Source organism: Gasterosteus aculeatus, chromosome Y (assembly GCF_964276395.1).
Source record: "Gasterosteus aculeatus chromosome Y, fGasAcu3.hap1.1, whole genome shotgun sequence".
In the NCBI taxonomy this organism is placed as follows: Eukaryota; Metazoa; Chordata; class Actinopteri; order Perciformes; family Gasterosteidae; genus Gasterosteus; species Gasterosteus aculeatus.
The window spans coordinates 7,015,474-7,042,170 of record NC_135709.1 but is presented as its reverse complement, the minus strand read 5'-3'; the positions used below and the strand labels follow the sequence as shown (position 1 = coordinate 7,042,170).

The window sequence follows — 26,697 nt, the reverse complement described above, 5'->3', positions numbered from 1 at the left end:
ACAGAACATGCAGTGCCACTGCCAGTGTCATTTAGTATTAATATCAGTTGAAATACTAGTAGTAGTATTGGTAATGGTAGTAGCAGTATCAGTTGATGTAGTACTACTAGTTGAACTGGTGATATTAGTAGTAGTTGTAGTAGTATTTGAAAGAGAAATAAGTATTTTCACAAAACAGGGGGGTTATATTTTGAAATGTTGGCATTGGGGAGGGGAGAAAGAGAGAGCACACTAGAGAGGGCAAAGGTGAAAGAGAGGGAGGAAGAGAGAAAGGGGGCGAGGTTGAGGAAGGGTGGAATGGTGATTATTACATTACATTACAGATCATTAAGCTGACGCTTTTATTCTAAATGGACCTCGCTGTGTTAATCGAATAGCTCGGTTTTAAACTGTTAACCAAGGAAATGTCAGTTCTGTGTGAAAGACAAATCATAGTATATTTGGGTACGCATTATTAAACCATGGCTTATTACATTTTTGCCCGTGAAGCAATTAGGTGTATTGCTCAGGGACACTTCATGGGACATTGGGCAGCCGGGAGTCAAACCACCAACCTTGTGCTTCCCAGTGCACTCTCTCTACCCCTGCACCACGTCGACCCCCGTGATGAAGGGAGAGGGGGAGGAATGGAAAGAGAGGAGGAGAACGAAAGAGGAGAAGAACGAAGAAGAGGAAGAGAAAGGGAGAGAGGGAGAGAATGAAAGAGAGAAATATTGTATGTTTCATTACGAACGGTCTGATGCTAAGTTGATTTATTATCTCCTAGTACTTTTTAAGATCAAGGAACTTGTCTTATGACCCCAAAGTGTTTGGAGAACCTTTTATTTATATCACCGGGGTTGAGGTTCAAATTCCGATGCATTGTTTGAAGCTGTAGGTTTTAGTGACTGATACTGCAAATGCTCATACACTTGTGAAAGTAGTTACAAAGGTCAGCAAATTGACTGTAATGATGGAGGCCTTCAGTGAGGCCATCGGATGGTTTATTTTGATGGGAAAGGAATGGGGAAGTAAGCAAAGAAGAGAAAAGGAAGTTGAAATGTTATGAAAGACACAGATGTTTGAAAGTATGACCGAGGGTAAGTTGAAGTGTAAAGATGGGAAAAGAGTTTGAAGAGTTATGCAGTAATGCACCGGTTTCTAAAGGTGACGACACATCATGACAGAGCAAACAGGATGAATGCAAAAGGAGAAAGAATTGACGGTAAGGGTGAGAATGTGAGATAATATTTTTGTGTGATCTCGGTGTGAGCAGATCTATTACTTCAAGATTAGAATGAACAAAGGGAACTTGGTTGGTCAAATAGTTGACGGAACAGTCATACAACACCATGAGGCCTACAAGCAAAAACTCAAAGAGAACATTGAACGGGGAATTAAGGCAACATTTGTGTTAATTTCTTCTGATTTGACTATGGGTTGTCAATAATCATCTATGTCGGAGATTTCAATTTTTATAAATGAATTGCTCCTCAAATTGGTTGGAAACAAGGCCGTTTGAGAAAGGCAATTTTTCAAAACAATAGGTAAATACTGTAGGGGCAGATAAAGATATGCAGAGGCATCCTTTACGTTAATGCATTACATATTTCATTCAGCTGAGGCTCTAATCCAAAGAGACTTGCAGTAAGTGAATTTGAACAAGAGGGAACCGAACCAGAACAGCAAGAACAAAGATCTTTCCTAAGAAAGCAACATTTATGAGTGTCATACAGGTGCTAATTACTTCAGTTGTAGTAGTGTAGTAGGTATGTATGTGTGTTTAGCTTTATAGGCTTTATGTTGTCCTAATATCATTAGGGAACAAATGATGACTGGGAGTGAATTAGGGACGAGTCTGAAAGGCTGCATTTTGAAGGAGATGCAGAGGTCAAAAGGTGATGGCGACTCGTCGTTGAGGAAGGAGTAAGCAGCCCTCCCTAAAACAACAAGGAGGAATCTTGGAGCCATAAAATCCAATCTATTAAATACTTTTTTGATTTTTTAAATTTGAGTAAATGGACTCTTTTGATTCCTCGTTTTCCGGCCGGGACGAGAACAAAGGAGTGAGGCCTCCCTTGAGGGCTTTCCAAACCCTTAACACTAGCCTGCCCGCAGGTGCCTGTGCATGAAACGGCCAAGAAGGTAAGTGAAGGCTAGCCACAAAGGTTAGCTAGCAACCTAAAGACATGACCCATTTTTCTCTGTCTGTTTTATCCATGTGTCAGCAGTTGGGTCCTGTTACTAGTGCAATTCTAGCTACCGCCATGCCTTCACGTCCCCCCCATCGGCCGTATCGTCGCCCCGCCCCAGGTTGTAGCCCCGCCCCCCCGCCATAACGTCCGTGCCTTGCCCCACCCACTGTTGGCCGAATTGTGCCCCCCCCTCGATTTTCTCTGGCTGTTACAGCCACCTGTCAGCAGTTAGATCCTGCTATTACTAGTACAATGCTAGCTAGTGGAATGTTAGCGTCATTCAAGTCAATCGGGCATCGGGGGGAAAAACTGGCCTAGTGTGGTACTTTTCAACTTTATAGGGGGCGCTATGGAGACTTTTCTTCGTACCCAAATGCGAGACCACAAAAATGTCAGCTGTCTCTCTGCTGTAGGTCACTGCAGAAAGGCAGTATTGGCAGGTAAAGTACTTTTTGGTTGTGTGTTTCCACAAACCCTTTGTAGGAGCCAGGTATTGTTGGTGCCATCTGGTATGCCCCTTTTCTTTTCTTTAAGTTAATTGAGTCACGTCGTGTTTGCTATCAGTGGGGATAAAGGTGTATCCACAGTTTAGTTTGGGGAAATGAAAGGAGAGGGGGTGAGAGAGGGAGTCACATATTTTGTTGACTGTTAAAAATGATATAATGTATATAATGTACCACAATTAAAACAAGAAGAAACCAAGTAACTGGATCCTGAATTTATTGAAGGAAGCTATTTTGAGGCCCCTCAACTTGCAAAAGGACTCGCCACCCCCCAAAAAACTATTTAAGAAGAGACTGATTTGATGGTAGCAGAATCATTGGTTTTCCATATATAGATAGATAGATAGATAGATTGATACTTTATTGATCCCTCAAGGGGACATTTTGGTATCACAGCAGCATGTACAGGGAAGAAAATAGAATTAAAAGATACACATTGTATACACATTATATACGATATAATAAGATAAAAAATATTAAATTATTAAGTTAAATAAAATAAAATAAAATAAACTAAAGTCAGGTCAGTCCGGCAGTTTGCAGATCAGAGGTGAATTAACCATGTTAATTTGATTAAATACCCTTTTTCATGTCGTAGTCTACACTTTTACCTCTAATTAAGTTTGTTGCAACAGAGGAAGCCTAATTTATGAAACGTTCTGCAACTATTGATGACCACAATTCTTGATTGACTGCTTTTGTTGTATCACATTGTGTTTTCAAAGCGTAGCACAATAACCAATGAAAACCTATTGCTCGCTTATGTTACACACACACTGCAACAGGCTCCGTTCAGGTGTGTTTTATTCTGCAATGACAACAGACAGTCAGCAACAATCAGAATCGGAACGACTGTCTGTACTTCTCGACGCGGAGTCACTTGCTCTGCACAAGTTATGAACATACAAAACCGGCGCAGTGGCGCTAAACACTAGCGCACGAAAATCTCAGAATGCTAACTACGCTAGTTAATTATCCTTCGCCGAAATAATACATTTAAATACTGGACATTAAAACATGCAATCACCAAAACGGGCGAACTTAACATACCTACACATTTGCATACAGGCATACATATACATTTGCTCACCTGCAATAACAACAGACTGTCAGCAACAATCAGAATCAGAACACTGTTTGTACTTCCCGACGCGGAGTCACTTGCATATGCATATGCGCTCTGCGCAAGTGTTACAGCGCCCGTCAGGCCTACTAAACCCGCTACCGCCACCTGCTGGCGGAAACGAGTGCTGCCCCACTGCCACTGCAGGGGGAAGGAGGCAGGCTCAAAAAGTCACACGAAGGATTTCTTTACACAATAATCAAAACAAACACAATGACAGGGGATTGGCACTAAACAATGCAATTCAAAGAAACAATGGAAGTCCTTAAAAATGTCCAGGGTGCCACACCTACATTATAGAAAATACAGAAAAACACGTTCTAACACAAAGAGCTGACTTTATTCTCTGGCTAGTGAACCAACTCCAAGGCTGGCTGACATCCTTGAATCCTCCTCTTCCAGCTGTCCCGACCGGGCGGGGTGAGCGCGTGTAACCGTCCAGGCTCTTATGGCAACCCGAGGGATCGACCCCATTAATATTCTCGCTATTAGGAAGCTGGATCAGTGATGTCAGCGCTCTCTGAACGCCGGTGCGGGCTTCGTGCACGCGTGTCATCCCCTTGGGCTGACAGAGAGCGTGGATATTTAGGGGAGGTGGAGATCAGCTTTGTCATTAAGGACCTCGGCGGCAGCGCTCTCACACTTCGGCACGTCCGACGCTCAGCATGCAGCATCCCGACACGCGTCCCGTCTGCACGACGTGGCTTCAGCTGGACGCACACGCATTTCCCGCTGGCGGCTTCAACGTGACCTTCGGACCGAGAAGCGGCCGCGTATGTCGTTGACGCATCTCGATGTTTGAACTCGGGGAGGGAGGCACGTCAGATCCAACGTCAAATCAGATCCAACCTGTCCTGCAGATGCGCCGTCACTGTTTGCCTCCGGTGGCAACCCTCACGAGATTTAGGATTCATCCATCTGTTTCCAGGGGCTGTCTTTAGAGCGCGTCTCTTCTCCTTCTTCAGAATGGAAAGATTCCAGTCGTCCATGCGCAAACGGCTGTACAACTTGCCGCAAAACATTGGGCAAAAAGCCATCGCGGTGGACGAAGGGGACAACGAAGACAAGGACACTAAGAGAAAAAGTATTCGGCTAAAACATTTGCCCTCACCTGCGTCCAGTTGCAAGAGTGGCGAGGAGGCCAGGAGCGAGAAGAATGTTAAGACTAACTTGAACGGGGACTTTCGCTTATTTCGGGGCAGCGTCTCTTCCATCACCGGGCGGCATCCTGCAGGGTCAGATCCGGCGGAGCAGCAGCGCCTCATCCCCGAGGCGGGCGTCAGAGAAAGTTACCCCGGTGAGAACAGCCCCGGGGCCCAGCAGTGGGCAGCGGGGGGTCTGAGTGGCGCAGCCGGCCACGGCTCTGTGTTTGACCAGTCAAGTTTTATTAAGTTGGAAGGCACCGAGCAAATCGTACCCGAGGACGAACGGCTGTACCAAGCCGGCTTCATGCACCGGCAGTTTGGGGCGATGCTCCAACCGGGTGTCAACAAGTTCTCCCTGCGGATGTTGGGGAGTGAGAGGGCCGTGGAGCATGAGAGGGAGCGGGTGAAGTCTGCCGGCTTCTGGATAATCCACCCGTACAGTGATTTTAGGTAATTTGTTGTGCAGGAAACCTCTTTTCTTTAAAAAACAGTCAGACTTGGAAGGAAAAAAAAGCGAAGAGTGATCCTGTCACACCTTTTTTTTAGGCGTGCTTGACATAGAAATGTAGAATAAGGGGTCATTTTAGAACAGAAAATCAGGACGAGACATAACATGCCATCAGCTATGATCACTATAACTTTCATATCATATACACACACTGATCCCCATTAGTGTTTTTTTCTTTTCTTCCATCACTGTGACAATAACGTAATAATCAGGTGTGATAGCCTGTCATAAGCCAAATATGCCTCGGTAATCCATACACCGCGATTAGATGAATGGCTTCATTTCTAACAAAAATATATTTTTCTAAAAGTGCACATACAAGTAATTCTTACAGGGAAACATCTGATCTAACGTTAAAACGGTTGACTGGTATGGAAAATCTTTTATTAGCACAGTGAAAGCCAATTTTTATATATATAACTATATATAAATCTATCTTTTGATTAGCCTGTGAGTGAAAACAATTTCATTCCAAGTATAGTAGTGCATGTCATTGTAATCTACCAAAAAGTTGTCTCGATAGAGTAATAGAATAATTTCAACCTGTATTTTCTAATTTAACAGACACACAGTGCCGTGATTACACGCACGTTATTTCACCGGACGCTGCATGTAAACCAGCATTCTGTTCATCACCGCCATCAAGCGATTTTCCTGACATATGACACCATGAGGCTCTCTGTCATCAGATTTTCACCAGCCAGTTATATGCCGATGTGTGTCCCTGCAGTTTTTTTTTACACTCATTTGAATTACACTTTTTTTCTGGTCATTGAGCGAGAGCAATGGATTACAGAGAGTGCAGCAGGGGCTTGGAAATGGGCTAATCAAAAGGGGGTAACATGACCATTAGAGATATTAGCAGCACACATCAGTGGAGATTATTACAGTACAATTAGTCTAATGGAGCAGAGATGGTGTGGACGGGGAGGGGACACAACAAAACACTCAAAACACAGAGAGAGGCTCGAATGAAAATAATGTTGAGAGGAATCAGGACATCCAGCTGTTACATCTTTTTAGCTTCTGAGAAACTGTTGGATCCGATCACCACTGCCATCACTTTTTCCATGACCACTGTGCATCAGCTCAGCAAACCAAACCTCTCTCCTTGCATCCTTTCTAAAATCTGTTGTTTGAAGCAGAAGCCACTGCTCTCTTTTAGCAAAGACGCCCGTGAATACAGCAGCAGACATACTGAACTGGCGCGCCACGTAAATATGGTTAATATGATTGCTGGTAGGCCTGAGCCACAGTGCAGGTGTGTGTTAAGCCAATGAGCTTTATGCCGGCTGTTGTGCTTCAGCTGCTCTCTAGCATCAAGAGATATTATTATGCAAGTAAATCTGTGACATTGGATTTTGAAAGAAAAAGGTGATTGAATTTGAATTGAAATCATGTATCTTAATGGTTTTCAAAATATTCAACTGCAAAAAATTCACCCGCAAAAAATTCAACGTTAAAGTATTCAACTGCAAAAAATTCACCCGCAAAAAATTCAACGCAAAAAGGAACGGAGCAATTGATTCTAGATTCAAGATCGGGAGCGTGCGTCGCGCAAAATACAACTTTGGCTTGTCGACTGATGACCGGATTTTAGCCATGTCCATTAATAATGGGGCTTCGTTGAGTGTTTTAACTTTATACCATCAGTGTGGTTTGTGTCTGTAAGATTCAGTAATAGACAGCTGACATTTGTACATAAACATAACTATAACTATAACTATATACGACATGAACTAAGCCGAAGTTAAACGAGAGCGTACAGCTCATCAGAATACGGATTTTCTTCTAGTTTTGAATTAATGATGCTGGGATGCTTCGACAAACTATTAGGAGTGATTGGCGGAGTTTTGGAACCAGGAACGCGCTTGTAGAGCATATGAGCCGCTGCAGCGTAGTGGGGGGGAGCTTTAGCGGAGCGTGTGCAGACGCATAACCCCGACTGGCTGAAATTCGGTCATCATAGTCGACAAGCTGAAGTTGCATTGGGGCGCTCGCTCATTCTGCGTGACACGCTCCCAATCTTGAATTTAGAATCGATTGCTCTTCCTTGGGTTCCCGGATGTTGCATTTTTTGCAGTTGAATTTTTGCATTGAATTTTTGCGTTGAATTTTTTGCGGTTGAATTTTTTGCAGTTCAATATTTTAACGTTGAATTATTGGCGGTTCAAATTTTTTGCAGTTGAATTTTTTGCAGTTGAATATTTTAACGTTGAAAAACATTCAGATACATGATTTCAATGCATAAATATTCAGTGCTAGAAAATCACCTTTTTCTTTCAAAATCCGATGACACAGATTTACTTCCATATATTATCTCTAGTACAAATGTGATCCCTTTTTAGCTGTCCTGATTGATCTAAGCTCCTTTCCCCATTTTAAGCCTTTTTGTGTTCACTTTGCTCGTTATTCCGCTCTTTGTGCTCTCATGCTCTTTAGCATAGTTGCACTCTGACCCAAATAGTGCAAGATTTATTTTTGAACCAGCAGAGATCTTGAGACCTCATAACTGTGACCTTTATTTTGATGGCAGCACCAGATTGCATTAGCACGTTGATCTTTGTGGCCTGAACGCCGTGTGCACAGTCAAAAGGTCACAGTCAGCAAACGGAAATTGTCTGCAGAGGCGGTAATGCATGGTCTCCTGTAGACCTTCTTTTTTATAATGTGGTCCAGCTGTTCCGGGGTTCTGCAGCACGATGACATGTGCAGAGCAGTAATGCTAACTACTCAACATCTGGCTGATGGGAGTTGACTTCTGGAGATGACATGGATTCCCAGGAGATAACGCGGATTTGGTGAGAGAGGGAAAGTGCAATCAGGACCAGTGTGTCAGGCAGATGAAGAGAGGAACACAAATGCTTTGTTTGGCAAAGAACAACAGAAATATGATAAGAACAATGGGCCATAATGTGATCACTGGTTCCCTCTTTTTTTATGATGCTCTCCTGTCAAGCTTTGTGTAAAGAAAACACTGCACAGCTTGGCTTTAGCCTGTTTCACCAAGCTGCTCATTGCCATATGCTTCCTGTGAATTATAAAGCACTCTGATATCTTTCTCTGTTACAAATTGGGTGCTGAAATGAAAAATTTTAAGAAACAAATATCTCAATAGTTATTTAAAACAGCTAGAAATGAATATTTTTGACCAATATTGGCACCGTTGGTTAGTAGAGCTATGAATTCGAATGAAACAATTTTGCAGTAATTTTTGCAGTAATTTCATTACATCCTCCTTTTACAAGCAAATTTCAGATAAAAGGGAACATTGCCGCTGGTACTTGATGATTAGGTTAGTTGTGAAAAACAATATTCCCTCATGAGCAATTCAGATGAATACCAATTTCCCATTTCCCTCTCGACCCTTGCATCCAGGAACCCAGTATTGAACTGAATAAGATTTTCTATTATTAACTAATTTCCTCCTTTGTTAATGCGTATGCTCAAACTGATTGTTTGCATTGCTTCTTCTCATTTGAACAATCTATATCTACTTAAATCTAGTGGAGTTTGAGTTTGAGTATTCGACCACATGTTGCACAGACATTTACTTTACACTACATTACATTACATGTCATTTAGTTGACGCTTTTATCCAAAGCGACTTACAATAAGTGCATTGAACCATAGGGATACAAACTCAGAAGAACAAGAAACAAGAAAGTGCAATTTCGCCAATTTACAATTTGCTATAGATAAGTGGCGTTACAAGTGTAATGTAAGTGCTACAATTTGTTGGTCTTTTAGTCGAGGTAGAGTCTGAAGAGGTGTGTCTTTAGTTTGCGGTGGAAGATGTGAAGGCTCTCTGCGGTCCTGGTGTCTTCAGAGAGCTCGTTCCACCATTTAGGAGCAAGGACCACAAAGAGTTGTGATCTAGTCGAGTGTTTTGCTCTCAGTGAGGGAGCAGTTTTGCAGATGCAGAGTGGAGAGTGCGGGTCGGGATGTAGCGTTGACCATGTCCTGGATGTAAGCTGGACCCAATCCATTCACAGCATGGTACGTGAGCACCAATGTTTTAAACTGGATGCGGGCAGCCACTGGTAACCAGTGAATTTCGGAAGGTTAAAGATGAGTCAAGCTGCTGCATTCTGGATGAGCTGCAGAGGTCTAATGGCGGTAGCAGGGAGACCTGCCAGGAGGGAGTTGCACTAGTTCAGGCGGGAGATGACAAGAGCCTGAATCAGTATCTGCGCCGCCTTCTGAGTGAGAAGGGGATGTATTCTCCTGATGTTGTAGAGTGTGCATCTACAAGATCGTGTGGTCGCAGTGATGTTGGGAGTCAGGGAAAGTTGGCTGTCGAGTGTGACGCCCGAGGTTCCTAGCAGTCAAAGTGGGCGTTAGCACGGAGCAGTGTTAATTTGGCAGCTATTTTTGATTTAGTCTTAGTCTTAAGACGAAAAATGCATATTGACAAATGCATAGTCAAATTTAGTCATTTTAATACTTCTTAGTTTTAGTTACATTGACAGTCTCCCGGAAGAAGGGTGGAGGGGGGAGAAGGACTAGGGGGTTCGAGGAGGTTGGAGAAGATCGAAAAGAGTTTTTGGGGGTTAGAAAATGAAGATTCCATTCTGCATTGGTAGAAAGAGCTTTTGGCTGCAGCAATAGAAGCAGAAAAGAGAAGAGATTGAAATTGAAGCAGGTCATCAGGTCATTTATATTTACGCCATCTCCTTTCCGATGCTCGCATGGTGGCTCTCATGGCATGCACCGGTTGAGACAGAGCCGGAGGGGATTTGCCAGTCCATCGGGTCGTAAGAGGGCAGAGAGAGTCGAGAGAGGAGGAAAGAGTTGAGAGGAGAGTCTCTGCAGCAGCGTTCAGATGCAAGACTAAGAAGGAGTCAGTTCAAGGGAGAGCTAGTGGAGAGGGAGCGAATGTTGCGACGAACAGGTACAGAGTCAGTCAATGGGGCAGGGTCGTTAGTTATAGAGAGTAGGAGAGTAGGAGAGTAAGAGACGAAGAAGTGGTCAGACACATGAAGTGGAGTTACAGAGAGGTTAGTGGTAGAGCAGTTTCTAGCGAAGATGTAGTCAAGGCAATTGCCGGCTTTGTGAGTAGGAGGAGAGGGACTCAGTGACAGAGCAAAAGAAGAAAGTAGGAGTAGGAGGTCAGATGACTTCTGTCTCTGGATGTTGAAATCACCCAGGAGGTTGAGCGGAGGGCCATTTTCAGAGAAATTGGACAGGAGAATGTCCAGTTTGTCCAAGAAATGACCCAAGGAGCCTGGTGGACGTTAAAGGACAACGATAGTTAATTGTACCTTGTATTTGAGAAGCAGAAACGACTTGAATCCTTAAACTCTCAGTTTGTCAAAACACCATCGCTGATTAGGGTGTCAAGCGATTGATGTTTTGCATTTTGAGGAGTTTCTGCCGAGGCCAATCAACCTTTTGTCTTCTAAACGACGGTGGAGTCGTCAGCGCTGCCATAGCCGGCTTCCACTAATGAGGGAGTATTTAACTAGAGGTTGAGTGAAGCGTTAGCTTTCTTGTTCTTCTGAGTTTGTATCCCTATGGTTGAATGTACTTATTGTAAGTCGTTTTGGATAAAAGTGTCAGCTAAATTACATGTAATGTAATGTAAAAGTTGTGACATGTTTTGATTTCTGCTCTAACCTCTGTTAAAGCACACCATTGCCAAAAAAACACCCCAAAAACACCCCAAAAATAACATATTATTTCATGCATAAACTAATCAATGCATTTTCAAACAGATTTTAGACCATCAACCGGTGGTTTATGGAGTTATGCGTGTGTGGCCGTGTTTTGCAGGTTCTACTGGGATCTGACTATGTTGCTGCTGATGGTGGGGAACCTCATCATCATTCCTGTGGGCATCACCTTCTTCAAGGACGAGCACACGCCACCCTGGATCGTCTTTAACGTGGTCTCAGACACCTTCTTCCTTATGGACCTGGTCCTCAACTTCCGCACGGGCATCGTCAGGGAGAACAACGCGGAGATCATCCTCGACCCGCATAAGATTAAGATCAAGTACTTGAAGACCTGGTTTGTGGTGGATTTCATCTCGTCCATACCAGTGGACTACATCTTTCTCATTGTTGAGACACGCATCAACTCGGACTTTTACAAGACGGCCCGGGCCCTGAGGATCGTACGGTTCACCAAGATCCTTAGTCTGCTGCGGCTCCTGCGCCTCTCCAGGCTCATCCGCTACATCCACCAGTGGGAAGAGGTAGAGCTTGGAAAGGCTGTGTGCATCTTCATTTACACAGCTTTAAACCAGCTAATTGAGCTGCAACAGTGAATGGGAATTGAATCAGCAGCAAGTTCAGGACAAATTCCCCAAATTCTCAATTCATTTCTCACTCCAAATATGTTGGTCCTCTGACTAAAGAGGTATACTTAGGGAGATTCGTGCTAAATTGTAATCTCGTCTGTATCACTACATTTATTTAAATGAAAATACGTAATCCTGCGTGTTTTAAAAACAGATCTTCTGTAGATTTCGGTGGTTGGTTTCTCTCTGAGGTTCACACACAACCAACTGACATAACAACCTTTTCTGAATTACCTTTATAATTCACTGCATGAAAAGTGGGATTTTCGGCAGTATGCGGCACTGTAAATTGTTGTGGAATTTGAGGTTTGCGGCTGTTCACGGCAATTTGCCGTAAATTGACAGAAATTGCCTCCCTTGGCAGTTGTCCCCCCATGACCCCCCTCCTCCTAATTCTAGGAGAGGCTTTGACATGTAAATGAAAATGCTGTGAGCTATACAAATGCAAATCAGGGTCGCAGAGGGAGTTTTAGCCCAGGTGACATTTTTTTAAAAGGTAAGAAAATCTCTGGTACAAATACATCAGGCTCAGTAGCCTAATTATAGACTCTTACATTTTAGCTTGAATTGATTTATTTAATTCAAATATGCTAGATTACTGTGTACGCCATTAGCAATGGCAAATGTTATGTAAAAAAGATACACAAAATAACTTCTTAAAAAAATTAGTGTTAATCAAGATAAAATGAGCATTCCATGCAAACAACATTTGAATCAGAATGAGGGGTCTGTAGAGATCAGTCTCCTAGAGCTCAACTAGAGTGCATAGTGGCAGGACTACAGTGATCTTTTCTTTGGTCTTACTTAAATGCACAGAGGATGTATTAACCACACATCTTCTAGCAATGCGCTCAACTGGCAGAAATTATGCTGGGTATGACGTGTCTGCAAGCCCCAAACTTCTATTGGCTTTCTATAAAAATGTCTGTCCGGGTGGGGATGAAGCCAGGAAACTTGAGCAAGTACATGTTTAAATGCCGTACTCTTTGACACAACATTAACAACTATAAACTGCTTTATAATGGCTGGTCGTAATTCTGCTAGAGGGTCAAGGACGGGTTCCTCAAAACTGTTAGTGTTTCCACATCACTTAGCATAAACATATGCTGACCTTTATGCTCTGCATCTATCAATTGAGTAAGTTACATTCATATATGTTACCCGTTTACATGTCATGGCAAAACATTCAACCTCAGTGACACAATGGTACATCTGATGATACATTGTCAACATTGCATGTCTGTCAGACTCATCCAAGAGTGTTTGGTGGAATGGAGAAAGTGGAATGGAGACAGTTTTCTAGGGAAAGTCGTTCTGCTGACACCAAAACACTGCTTTACATAAAGCATATCAGCTGTTTCATTGCACGACAAAGTCCAAACCATTTTACTTCCTAAAATACTGGTCCTTCCGTATAACAATAACCTCGTATGTGATTGGAGGACACTTAGACTCCTCGTCCAATCACGTGTGAGGTCATAGGCATGACTCAGACAGCAGTACTTGCAAGACGAGCATACAAACAGGCACGTTTGTGTTACTATATTCAGAAGAACTGTATCTCCAGTTCCTTTGTTTGTTTTTTTCTGGTTCGGGAATAATGGCTGGACGACGTCTCGCGTTCAACTCGCCTTCAACTCCTCTCGGCGGTCAGCAACTTTCGGCCAGTCCGCAGACAGACGAGAAGAAACTGCTGAATGCTCTCAGTGGATTGTCTCGTCAACTCCAACAACAAACTTCCGATATCAACGAGCGGTTCGCTCCACTGGAGCGTTCGGGACGCTCCAGGTTGCTGTCCATAGAGTAGAGGTTGGCGGCTCTAGAGGTACTGACTCAAAGAAGAGGAGACGGGCGCACAATCCCAAGATAGCGGTAAGAATACGTTCGATGACTGCGAGCTAAGCTAAAAGTAGCGTAGCCTAAAATGAAAGCTAAGAGTAGCCTAGTAGCCTTACAAGTGAGCAGAAACCTCTTTATTAAAGTGTATTTTCTTTGCTGTGTTGTTTACAGGAAGCGGTGCGCCGTCTTCACAACTCTGAGACGAATTACAGGCGCCACGAACCGGAGCGAGGGTAAGATTTAAAGAATATGCTTTCATTCTGCGCTATAAGGAAATATATACGTATAGATAACATAGGTTGGATACCGATCATAACTGTTACATTTTCTTTTCACAGACTAATCTCGCCTCATAATGAGGCGGTGACCTCGTATTTGCTCCGGGAAAAGTCCAGATTTAGACGACGTCATTGTGTGTAAGTGACACTGTTTACTGTTTCTCCTTCCTTGTTAAATGTCACTGTGACTTGCGTTTGATTTTTTTTATTCATACCACACTCATTTAATTGTTTTCCAGCCGCCTGTGAGACGTATTTTGAGACGGTACGCAGGAGCTTCATGTTTTCCCAGCCGGAACACTCATTGCGGGCGGAAGCTGCGAAGAATTCAGCGCGGAGTCGAGTGAGAGGAAAGAGGGTCAGAGTTTATTTGCTGACTTTTTTTCAGGTGCATTAATAGATGTGTTGTGTCCGTACGCATCGCATCGCACAGTACTGATTCATTGTTGTTTTTACAGCTGCTGGAATCGAGACAAAGTGTGCTGGCTGATGACGAAGTGGAACTCTGGAAATCCGCCACCATAGAGCTCACGTCGGACGGAGAGGATGGCGTTGTTGGCGGGGTCTCGGGATGGATTGCACTGTCGCCGCCATTTCTGAGTGCAGTCCCGGTTAGAGGCGACTCAGAAATACAGAGCCCCGCACACACTAGGCGCCTGCACAAACGACTTGCCTTGAACAACACGGCGCCAGTGACAGTTTACTGAGCTGTAGTTTTTTAAACCGCCTTTACCCAAGTGTGGGCAGATCCTCACTTTGTATGTAGTTGTTGTTTGTGTGTTGTTAATAAAGCTCTTTCTTTGCATAAACATGTGGCAAATGTTCATTTTCTCTATAAATTCATTGATGTCCTGGTTGGTATCCTAATAATAGTGCAGTAGCCTACATAGGATAACCATGAAATGAATATACAGCATAATATGAATATATAAATATATATAAATAAAATGAGGCGGGTGACCAATAGCGACAGATCTGCCAACCAATCACGAGTGATTGAAAGTTGTGGTTTCATCCAATCATGAACGAGGAAACTCAAGCCTGGTCTGCCCAGGTGTGGTTTTGCTGCCAATCACGAGTGATTTTATTTGTTAGTAAGTTGTGGTTTCATCCAATAAGGAGTAAGGATATTCAAGCCCACTCGGCTCAGCCACCCGCAGTTTCGCTGCATTCATTTGCTAAATCGGGCCATTCGCACCTCCGCCAGCTCTCCACCTACGTCATGGTTCGTTTCCGACAATTTTTGGCACAGACAAACGCGTCGTCCGCGGGTTGCAAATTGTCGTAAATTGTCGTAAATTAGGGAGATTTACAGGCGTTTACGGTGACAAAAATCTCACTTTTCATGCAGTGATTCCACCTGAGACTGCCCCCATTGGCCATTAATGTTGCTTGCAAATGATTACATCACACTGCCTCTGGTTATCTGCAGAAGATTAAAAACAATGTGGTCCGATGTGAGACCGGTGTGACAATAGGTCCTCAAAGCACCCATTGTCCATTTCAATTCTCTGATTGCATGATAGAGAATTTTAATTTGTTCTTTCAGTTTTATTAACACTGATATCTGTTACAGGTTTTCCATATGACCTATGATCTGGCCAGCGCCATGGTGCGCATCATGAACCTGATTGGTATGATGCTGCTGCTGTGCCACTGGGACGGCTGTCTGCAGTTCCTGGTACCCATGCTGCAGGACTTCCCTTCTGACTGCTGGGTCACAAGAAACAAGATGGTGGTAAGTGGTAGATGGTGTCCCCTCAAAAACACTAACCTTTTGTTTATTTTTCAGTGCTTGTTTTGCTGTTATAAGTAAGTGGGTCTCTGTTGGAAATATATGACATCCTGTGCCTGTGTCATGAATTTGCATCATTTGTTGTGGATATTTTTTTAATTGTTGTAGTTTTCAAACCTAGTCTGTAGCTGCTTAAAAACTTCACAACAATATTTTGATTGGTTAATAATGAGATACTTTAATAAAAACAATAAAGAGTTGTCTCTATTTGTTTCTATAGAGTTGTACTATGATGATGTTACATTGTGTGCTTGTAGATGCAATCATTCAATTCATTGATTTGTTTAAACATTGGTTTCAGCCTCTCAAATATGATAGCGTGAATCTTTTCTTCATCAGGCGTTACAGTAAACCAAAGAAAGGAAAGAAAGTACAGAGTATATTAATAAGTATGCTGTAAGCTAAAATAGATTTACACCAAAGAATACATCAAGCCTGTAATGATAATTTGTAAGGTGTTGTTGTAGGTGCAGGAGGCCGAGACCCTGGACAATGGAGGTGTCATCATTTGATCTTAAACTGTAAAAAGGCTCCCAGTGATCCGCTGATTTCTCCCTCCTCCTCTACGTCTTCTACAGAATGACACCTGGGGTCAGCAATACTCCTACGCCCTGTTCAAGGCCATGAGTCACATGCTGTGCATCGGGTACGGCCTGTACCCCCCCATCGGCATGGCCGACGTGTGGCTCACCATCCTCAGCATGATTGTGGGCGCTACCTGCTTTGCCATGTTTGTGGGGCACGCGACCTCCCTCATTCAGTCTCTGGACTCCTCCAGGAGGCAGTACCAGGAAAAGGTTGGTGTTTGCTCTCGGCCTTCCAAAGACAATACACTTTATAAGATCTAATGCCCTTTTAGGCTAATTTCAAAGATATAGCCAACAATATGAATAATTTCATATTAGCTTCACCCGTCCACACTACACCAGTACAATTTGGCTTATGTAGGAATGCATCAATATTAATTATGCAATAATTTAATGCATAATAACACATCCGCAACACGGGTCATAACTTCTTCTTAAATTTCAGTACAGTTATCTGATGGTCCGTATACTTTTGAAGATTGAAGTAGATTTGGAATTATTTTACTAGTGGTAAGTCTGGTTGTGCTTAAGTTAAGTATTTGAATATTTATCCCTTAACTGATTTAAATTGTTTAAGAGAGTGAGTGAGGGAGAAAGAGAGTGTGTGTGAGTAGTGGTTGCGTGATCTAAAGAGTGAACAAAGAGAGGGGCTGGCATTATTGAGAACAAAGCCATGAATCATAACAATAAAACGTTATTTTCTGATGGTTCACGGGGGGGTGGGGCGGGGGGGGGGACTTTAGGATGATTGCAGCCGGTTGCATGCTTTGTCCCACTGTGGCCTGTCTGCTCTGTGTCTGTGTCTATTGGTTGTGTCAGCACAGGCGCGTGACAGTGGCTGCCCGCATCCAGTTCAAAACATTGGTGCTCATGTACCATGTTGTGAATGGATCGGGTCCAGCTTACATCCAGGACATGGTCAAACCCTACATCCCGACCCGCACTCTCCACTCTGCATCTGCAAAACTGCTCGTCCCTCCCTCACTGAGAGCAAAACACTCAACTAGATCACGACTCTTTGCTGTCCTTGCTCCGAAATGGTGGAACGAGCTCTCTGAAGACACCAGGACCGCAGAGAGCCTTCACATATTCAAACTAAAGACACACCTCTTCAGACTCTACCTCGACTAAAGACTAACAAATTGTAGCACTTAAATTGTACTTGTAACGACACTTCTCTATAGCAAATTGTAAATTGGCAAAATTGCACTTTCTTGTTTCTTGTTCTTCTGAGTTTGTATCCCTATGGTTGAATGCACGTATTGTAAGTTGCTTTGGATAAAAGCATCAGCTAAATGACATGTGATGTAATGTAATGTATTTATGTGAGGCACTTGGTGAAAAAGTTAGTTGATAACAGTTAAACAGCAACTTCTAGCAGGACATAACTCACACACGCCATTCGTGATGCTTTGCTGGCCGAGTACACCGCTGAAGGACACAGTAGTTAATGTTATTAGCTGCAGCCTGCACGGTGCAACCGCATTTGTCAGATGGGACGGAGGCAAAGCATCGCTCTGTGGGCAGGTTTCACTGATAGGTGACTGTTAATGTAATGAGACACAGCATAGTCCACCTCTGAGCCAACACATCAATGACATTAATATATAAATTCTGACATGACTGCATTTTCTCTTGCAGTTCCTGACTTTGATACTTATTCAAGCAATTAATAACTACTATTATTATCTGCATTTGTGGTGTTGGTATTGTTTTTATTAGTATTTCTTAAATGTAATAATTGTTTTGTTGTTGCAGTATAAGCAGGTGGAGCAGTACATGTCCTTCCACAAGCTCCCTGCCGACATGCGGCAGAGGATCCACGAATACTACGAACATCGCTATCAGGGAAAGATGTTTGACGAGGAAAGCATTCTGGAGGAGCTGAATGAGCCACTGAGAGAGGCAAGCAGTCATCGGACTGCATGTTGTTGCTGTATTGGTGACAATAAAACTGCTGATATGTATCACAACTAAATGAAAGATTGTTAACTCTTTACTTTTTCATTTTTATAATTATAATTTATTAGCAGTTTAAAATCTTAAATAAATCTTTTTTATAACAATGTGACATAGATGTCAGCAGATACAAGTGTTAATTGACATATTAGTCAACAACTATAAATCCTTTTGTTTGCGCCCTTAAATGGAGGCTGCTACAAAAAAGAAATACTACATATGTACATACAGCTTAAAAAGGCTTAAAAATGGCTTGCGTTTTTTGATGAAGTGAGCATGTTTTCTATAAATTGTTTTTTTTAAATAAATCTAATATGACCCCCTTACTTTGCAGGATGATGTTAATAGTCATGTAATCTGATTAGCATTAGCTGGACATTTATAAGGTCCGATAACCTTATTAACGGAGAACTAAGCCGTTAACCGCCCTACTTTCATTATTGTTGCAATGTACACATGAAGTTGTACAGCCATTTAGGATGCGAGGCCTTGCTTTGAAATCTAAAACACGCTTTTGTGTCCATCTGCAGGAGATCATCAACTTTAACTGTCGCAAACTAGTGGCCTCCATGCCTCTTTTTGCCAACGCCGATCCAAACTTTGTTACCTCCATGCTGACCAAACTGCACTTCGAGGTTTTCCAGCCGGCCGACTACATCATCAGAGAGGGAACCATCGGCAAGAAGATGTACTTCATCCAGCACGGTATCGTCAGTGTCCTGACCAAGAAAAGCAATGACAACAAGCTGTCTGATGGCTCTTATTTTGGAGGTAATGTCTGCAGCACACAACCTGCTGGGTGTACTGCATGCTAAAATACTCGGTCAGTGGCGCAGGGTTAGTTTGGATGTATATGAAGGAGTACCAATAGTGTGATTTGTTATCATTTATTTTGCTTCGGCACTCAGCAGATTAACTTTCCTGACTATTATAGATGGGAAAAAATTGTCCACATTATCTCCTTAAAAGGTCTCTGGACTAAGAGGGGCTAAGCTTTGTGATCTTTGATTCTATTTGTGCTGTTAACAGCAGATTTAAAGCTGAAATCCAGAACATTCAATTTGTTGTTGCCTACGTTACATCGCCTCACGGTCTGTAACCCACTGTGTAAAAAGGGGACATTTCATCAAATATCTATCAAGAAATATAAATGTATAACTTACTTTTATTGCGGGGTGATCTGACAAGCCTAGTAATTATTCCTAAGTATACTTGTATGTATTTACAATTTAATGCAACCTGGTGATATATTAACCATGAAATATTGAATATGTAGACTTGCTAACACAGCTAAACACACACACGCTGATATAGAAATGTATTTAAAAGAGAAACCGTGTGAGACTGTGTGTGTTTGTGTCTATATCCTCAATATGCCTGTGCTAAAAAATATGTCCACTTTTTAAAAATGGTGCATTATTTCATTTTTTTCTGATCTGGCACGACCGATGAGGTCAGGACAAACTGTAAGCTGCAGAAATTGAATTAGGTGCTCCATCTGTGAGTTTCAGAGGCAACAGCCTATTCATGTTTAATCGTTTCACACTAATAATACTGTATTTGCCTTTCCTTTGATGAATGCAGCTAAAAAATATAAATTTGGCTGCAATGTAACCCATCACACATTGGAAAGAAATAGAAAATCATTATACAATAATTCATATATCCATTCAAAAAATACTTTGTTTCTTACTTACTAATGTTTCATACTTTCACTGAGTCTTTTAAAATAATGTTACAAATCCTTGTACTTTACCCCGATCTCCTCCCTGCAGAGATCTGCCTGCTCACCAGAGGCAGGAGGACAGCAAGTGTGCGAGCAGAAAACTACTGTCGGCTCTACTCTCTGTCAGTGGACAACTTTGATGAGGTGCTGGAGGAGTATCCCATAATGAGGAGGGCCTTTGAGATCGTCGCTCTTGACCGCCTAGACCGCATCAGTGAGTCCTTTGCCTGAGCAAGTTTCATGTTTTACTTTTAATTATGATTAATTAGATTTTTGTTTTGCGTGCTTCTTCTGATGTAACAAATTGTCAGGAGCAGTCAAGGATTAATTGATTTGATCATTTTTTTATTTTTAGTTCATGAAAATGAAATGAGATGTTTCGAAGAAAATATTATTAATCATGCCTCTCAAAGTTGATTCAAGTAAGTTAGTAATTAGTCATTCCTACATAACTAATGCATCCGTAATCTTTGCATGGATGATTTTCTTCAGTCAGGAACCTACTAAACTGTGTGATAAAACAACATGTAGTTGTCTCTCCTCCATTCCATCAGGGGCTCACACCTCTGTATCACCTTCCCCTCCCCCACCTCCCTCACCAGTAACGACCCTCTCTATTTTGGAGAGAGACGTTAACCGGCTCTTTAAAAGACAAACCCCCAGCAAAGCAGCCGGTCCGGTCTTCGTCTCCCCCCGCACGCTGAAGCATTGTGCTGACCAGCTGTTTCCGGTGATCATCTGTCATCTTCAACACCTCCTTGGGGAATGCCACATACCAGCCTGCTTCAAAGCCTCCACCATCATCCCTGTTCCCAACAATCCCAGGATCACAGGACTTACTGACTACAGGCCCGTCGCCCTGACTCTGAAATCTTTTGAACGGCCAGTCCTGTCCCACCTGAAGACCCTCACTGACCCCCTCCTGGATCCCCTGCAGTTCGCAGCCTGGAGCTCAACGCTCTAAAGATAGCGGAGATGTTTGTGGATTTTAGGAAGAACAGAGTCCCTCTTTCCCCCATCACACTGGGTGAGTCCCCCGTCACCACTGATGATTCCTTCGATTTCCTGGGCTCCATCATCACCTAGGACCTCAAGTGGGAGCTGAACATCAGTAAATCAAACATCCGCGAGCAAATCTCCGTCTCGCGCGAGATATCTGCTCTCTCGCGGAACGAGAACTTCCTCGCTCGCGAGGCGAATCTCTGCTCGCGCTCAAAGGTGTTTTCTACGTGCTCGTTGTTGTTCTTTTTGACAGTAAGGGGGCAGAGCCAGTCACCATGATCAAAAGCTTTGATCTGATGATCAGATCAGATTGAAGAGCTTTAGTCGGAAGAAATGCGTAAATATGACCGCTTATACAAGCCGTCATTGGCGGGTTGTATAAGCGGGTTGGATTTATGGAGGGAGATCTCTGCAAACGCCAGTTTGCCGGTCGAGGGGAACAAAGTTGTGGAGGAAAGTACGGGACAAATGTGTCCATGATGAAAAGCAGCAGTGGCGATGCACGGGGCAATAAAGTCTATGATAAATAAATAAACAAACCAACGACTTCCACTCACAAAGACGTGACTCTCTATGTCGTCTTCAAAAAAAACACGTTACTCCACCTGTTGTTCTGGAGGTGAATTGCTCTGCAACACACGCAAGACTTTTAGAACCATGAATTGAAATAAGTGCGTCGACGCAATGACGCAGACGCAGAAGCAGAAGCATGCCCCAGCCTTTACTGACAAAAATAACAACAGCGAGCGCAGTAGAAAACACCTTCGAGCGCAAGACGGAGATTTGCTCGCGGATGTTTGATTTACGTGCACGCATCTATCTGATTTGCGCTCTCAAATTTTGACAGTGATTTGACGCCATACAAGGACAAGGGCAGGCTGCAGCGCGTCATTCGCTCTGCAGAGAGGATCATCGACTGCAATCTACTGTCTCTCTAGGACTTGGTCGCCTCCAGCACTCTGAAGCGAGCTAAAAAGATTGTGGCCGACCCATCTCACCCTGGACAAAACCTGTTTGTGCCCCTTCCATCTGGCAGGAGGCTGAGGTCCATCAGGACGAAGACCTCATGCCACACCAACAGTTTCTTCCTATCGTCAGTCACTGACTCTGACATTCCACCGGTCGCCTTATATTACTAACCCATAGCATTATATTTTATTTTATTCCTCTTGCACTTTTTTTTGTTGTTTTGTTGTCCATTGTCGTACTGTCTGCTGTTATGCACCAACCGCCAAGTCAAATTCCATGTATGTCTGGCAATAAATGTTACCTGATTCCTGATTTCTGATGATAATAACCATTTTATATTAGACATATTTATATCAAATTAATTCTGTATGCAAGTCATTAATACAGAATTCAAAGCAGAGGTCTTCAACAGGGGATCCGCGGAGGTACTGGGTCGTGAAATTTTTAGTTGATAAGACAATTAAAAAAAAAAATTCAACCAATTTTTTTTTGTCTTCAGAATCAGAATTGTATTTATTGTCTCTACATACACATTAACATTAATCCAACATATTATAGCGATTGGATCAATTGGTGGAGAAGACGTTATCTTTCAGTCCACAATGCACACATTCAGCTGCGCCACAGGAGCTCTCCCAAGCTGGGCACCGGTTCATTCGGTTCACTCTGTACAATAGGGAGCCCCTGCTCCATCTCGCCATCAGTTTGGGCGTCCTTGGCCTGAAAAACGTTGAAGACCCCCGATCTAGAGGAGAATTGAGTAGGAAACATTTTATGTTTTGGATCCTGCTCTGCCTTATATAATACTTTGACTGATATATGGACATTTAATGCCATGCTGTGCCACGTATTATCCCAATTACGCTATTTACTTCAATAATTCAAGGCAGCTGAAGAGTAGTCATTTTCATAATATAACAGTACACGTTCCCATTAATGAAAAATACAATCGCATGATCTTTCTTTTGGTTTTCTAACAGGGAAGAGGAGCTCTGTTCTGCAGAATAAAGTCCAGCATCACCAAAGTTCTGGCACTTTAAACTTCCAAGAGACCGAGATCATCCAAAGAATTGTGCAACATGACCGCAACATGGCCCATTGCACGCAGCTGATCCAGACCAGCCCACCGAGTCTTCACCCTGTCCCTGCTCCCCCATCACCCACCCCGGTCATCTGGGCCCCACTGATTCAAGCTGCCACCACCCCGCTGGCTCTGGTTTTAGCCCCCCACTCCCAGCTGCCTCCCATCCACTTCCACCATCCCCTGGCGCTGGGCTCCATGAAGGACCCCACGGGTTATCCAAGGAAAGTCCACCGTGGAACAAATATGTCCAGTAGCTGTGGTTCAGGGCTCGGTTCTCCGGTCAGTTTCAACAAAATCCGATCAGGGATTGAGACGCACACCCAGGCGTCTCTCAGGGCACAGCATCTGGCAGCAGGGCCCGTGTCACCCACACTGTCGTCCCAGCCCATCTTCACTAGCAGCCTGCAGCCTCTACCTTCACACCATCTCCCGCACCACCCTCTCTACTCGTGTATTGGCGCAGTCTTCCCCATTGGCCAGACCACTGTCTCCTACACCCGCTCTGCTCAGCTCCAGCCCTTACACGGTGCCATAACCGTTCCGCCACATCCAATAGGTCTACTCCAGCAGGGGGCGCCAGTGAGATTCCCAGCCCCCTCTGCCTCCGGTATAAACCCTCTCATCTCCAGCTCAGTAGGCCCCATACTAAGCCAGCTGCCTCAGCCCTCTTATGCCCCCATGCAACAGATGGGGTACAGTCATGACCGAGCCGGTGGTCTGAACCTCGCGCATTTTCCTTTCATCACCAGCGCTCAGACATCCACTGGATTTATTCCGCCAGGATCTGCAGTTGTATCTGGTGCCGCAGCCTACCTGGCGCAGGAAAGCCTCGGAGGTATCCAGTCGGTTTTCCTCCCCCGGGTTCTCGCCGAGCACTCGGCCCTCGCCTCCCTGGCCCAGTATGGCTCCGCCAAAGCCTCGCCCTGCTACACGCCTCCCGTCCATAGTCCTTGCATGCAGAGCCCTGTGAGGGCGAAGACAGTTTACCACAGTGAGCTCCCCAGCACTGTGGCCTGTATCCTCAAAGAAAGGGCCGAGTCCTCAGTGGATCTCTCTCTCCGGGAAATAAAGACGGTCTCTGGCCCCCACAGCTCTTTACACCAGGAAAGGCCTCTGGCCAAGAGCAGTGGTTCAGAACGGGTCACAGGGGGGACCAGCCCCTTCTCCCCACCCGTGGCTGGCAGCAACCCCTACGAGCAAATCCTCGGTCAAGTTGCCGTTAGTCGGACGCATTCGGGGACTGAACCTCAGAACCAGTCAGTTGGTGTTCCCTCTTCCCAGGCCAGGACCCCCACTGAGATCTTAGAGGCCGAACAAAAGTTGTCCAAACTCCCGTCTAAGTTGTAAGATTCAGACACACCCTCCTTTAATACCTGAACTGAAGAATGGTCATCTTCTTACTGGCGTTGTTCTAACCACTACATTTTTAAGGAGGGTGTGTTATTCTATCCAGATTAGAGATCGGTGGTTCCATTTTAAATTAGACACAGATGGGGGATAATCATGGTCAATGTTGGATATTTTTTTCTACAGGATATTGCATCTTTGAATATAGTAAAACAATCGAAAAACCTATTGGTGGGTATATATAGCACCTCATAAAATATACATTGTTCTGTGTATTACATTACAGCCAAACTCTGTTGTAAGTATTTAGTTTGAACCCCATTATTCAGCCAACGTTGTGTAACCTCTTTAGCTACACCCATTTAGTTTGACAATTTGTCCACAGCTGTATCCAGATATGATTGAAGCCAAAAGAGATTGTCCTTATTTATGTCCTTACCCACCACCGAGCGTGTCGTGTGAAGACAGAGTTACTAAGAGATTAGCCAAGAGACAGTGCACTTTGCTTGTTTCAGAGATGTTATGGTTTGATGACGCCATGTCTTCCAAGATAGCTTTGCAGCAATATTGCATGCCCAAATGGGTCACACAAATCAGATCACGCTAAAAAAAACTGAAGTAATGAATGTAATGTAATGTTTGTCTGTCTAAGTGGGGGAAGTGGCATTTATTTTTTGAATGCGTTGAACTCCAGGGCGAGACGCACAACTGATGGCAACTAATTTCAGTCTGACTAACTTTGGTACAGACTTTGTGCCATCAACATAGGATGCAATAATCGGTGGAGTTTTTATGGGTTTAAAAATATACTTTGAATAGAAGCACTTGAATCAATGAGTGAGATCATTTTTTCAGTGAGAACAGATTAAAAACTAGGGAATTCAATGGAATAAAAGCAATTGTGGATAATCAAACATCCTGTAACCAGCAATGCACTAGGACCGATCTGAATGTTTCTTGCAGTCAAAGGGCTAAACACGGGCTAAACACGGTCCCTTGGACATTTGGTTAACGAGAAGCCCTGAAGGGTCACATACTGCTGCATATTTACCCCTTTCATTTTACATTGATTGTAACATTTGACACCCAACAATTGCTGGTTTGTGATGCTATGCTGAGTCAATAAGAAGTGTATTACAGACTTATTTTTAAAAATAAGACTCTTAAATCCTTCTTCTTGTTAATAAGTTCATGTTTAGACAATACCTTTCTCTCTCACGCTGTGGACCTGTTGCCGATGAGGAGCTGCGAGCAGATCCATTCATCCGAAGATTCCGTCCACTGGCTTTGGCTGCCTGGTTATTGAACCTGAATTATATGCTGTGACTCCCATCGAGGGAAAAGATACTATCAGTCACTGCCAATGGGCTAGATCAATTCCTCATCGCTATTCTCCTCCAACCCCGCTCCACCGCACAACCTGCCAGGGGCATCAGCTCGGGTTGAAGGCGGGTGTTAGTTTGATTCTATTCATGTAGGAGAGGAGGTGTCAGTCTCTCATCTATTACTTATTTCTCATATTCTCTAATTTCTCATTTTGCTGCCTTTCAACCAACAAATCTGAGAAACCCACCAACTCTGTATGTTAGGAATATTTTATTTTAGCAACAGAATCCTAAGCAATAAAATATCATGGTCAATGATGCTTGTCTTAGCTGTTGATTTCTTTTCAGAAGCAGAGTGGCACATAAGGAGAATCTTAGAAATTGATGAAGTTTCAGACATGAAGCCGGATTATAAATCGAGAAACTGCGTGAAGCCGGCATTCAAAATAGTCAAGGCACAAAAATATTCTGCTATGTTCACCTGGTTGATAACTGTTCACAAGCTGCCTGGCGATATATATATATTGTAAACAATAAATTGATGAACAACAATGCATTAATAATTATAATATATATGCATATAATAAATAACAATATACATTGTTCAGAAAAGTGTCCAAAAAAAGTCCAAAATGGGGAGGCAGGTCACAGGAGAGGGGAGGGGAAGCAATGACCAATGTCCTTTAATGAAGTTCAACGCACCAGCACAACTCTCATGGTGTTGGTGTAACCGGTACTCGGGCTCCAGCCAGTCACAACAATGGTAACATTTCCAGACTTGAAGAAGTTGTGGCGCCTTCCTACACATAGGGGAAAGAGAGGCATTAGTCAAAATATAAGGATCTGGTGAATTAGATCTTAAGTAACACGTATCAACCCCACACCTCTTGCGCAATAACAGTTCCACAATCCTCTGCTAAGAGACAAATTGGAACAAAACAACTTACCAACTTCCAGGGCAAAGTTGACTTGCAGGTCAACGTCTTCAGCCCAGACATCGTTAGCAGGTTTGGTGTAGAGCACAGGGTA

The 26,697-nt window shown here is 43.4% G+C and overlaps 1 protein-coding gene and 1 long non-coding RNA gene across 2 annotated transcripts; both read left to right on the top strand.

The window, feature by feature from the left end:
- Positions 1-4,662: 4,662 nt before the first annotated feature.
- LOC120812824 (potassium/sodium hyperpolarization-activated cyclic nucleotide-gated channel 3-like) lies at positions 4,663-25,979 on the top strand. Its single transcript, XM_040169037.2, has 8 exons — positions 4,663-5,395; positions 11,229-11,652; positions 15,451-15,612; positions 16,248-16,466; positions 18,015-18,161; positions 18,746-18,986; positions 19,991-20,155; positions 22,893-25,979. Exons 1-8 carry the CDS (start codon positions 4,767-4,769, stop codon positions 24,341-24,343), a joined length of 3,438 nt encoding a protein of 1,145 aa, XP_040024971.1. The 5' UTR covers positions 4,663-4,766; the 3' UTR covers positions 24,344-25,979.
- Positions 13,767-14,683, top strand: LOC144390958 (uncharacterized). Its single transcript, XR_013454796.1, has 4 exons — positions 13,767-13,829; positions 13,935-14,012; positions 14,114-14,232; positions 14,333-14,683. It is a non-coding gene; the product is annotated as an uncharacterized LOC144390958 (long non-coding RNA).
- Positions 25,980-26,697: the final 718 nt, after the last annotated feature.

Excerpts from the sequence above, each read along its gene's own strand:
- LOC120812824 (XM_040169037.2), top strand. The coding sequence starts at position 4,767 with ATGGAAAGATTCCAGTCGTCCATGCGCAAACGGCTGTACAACTTGCCG. Across the intron at positions 16,467-18,014 it reads GGAGGCAGTACCAGGAAAAG|TATAAGCAGGTGGAGCAGTA; the intron begins GTTGGTGTTTGC and ends TTGTTGTTGCAG. Across the intron at positions 20,156-22,892 it reads TGACCGCCTAGACCGCATCA|GGAAGAGGAGCTCTGTTCTG; the intron begins GTGAGTCCTTTG and ends GTTTTCTAACAG.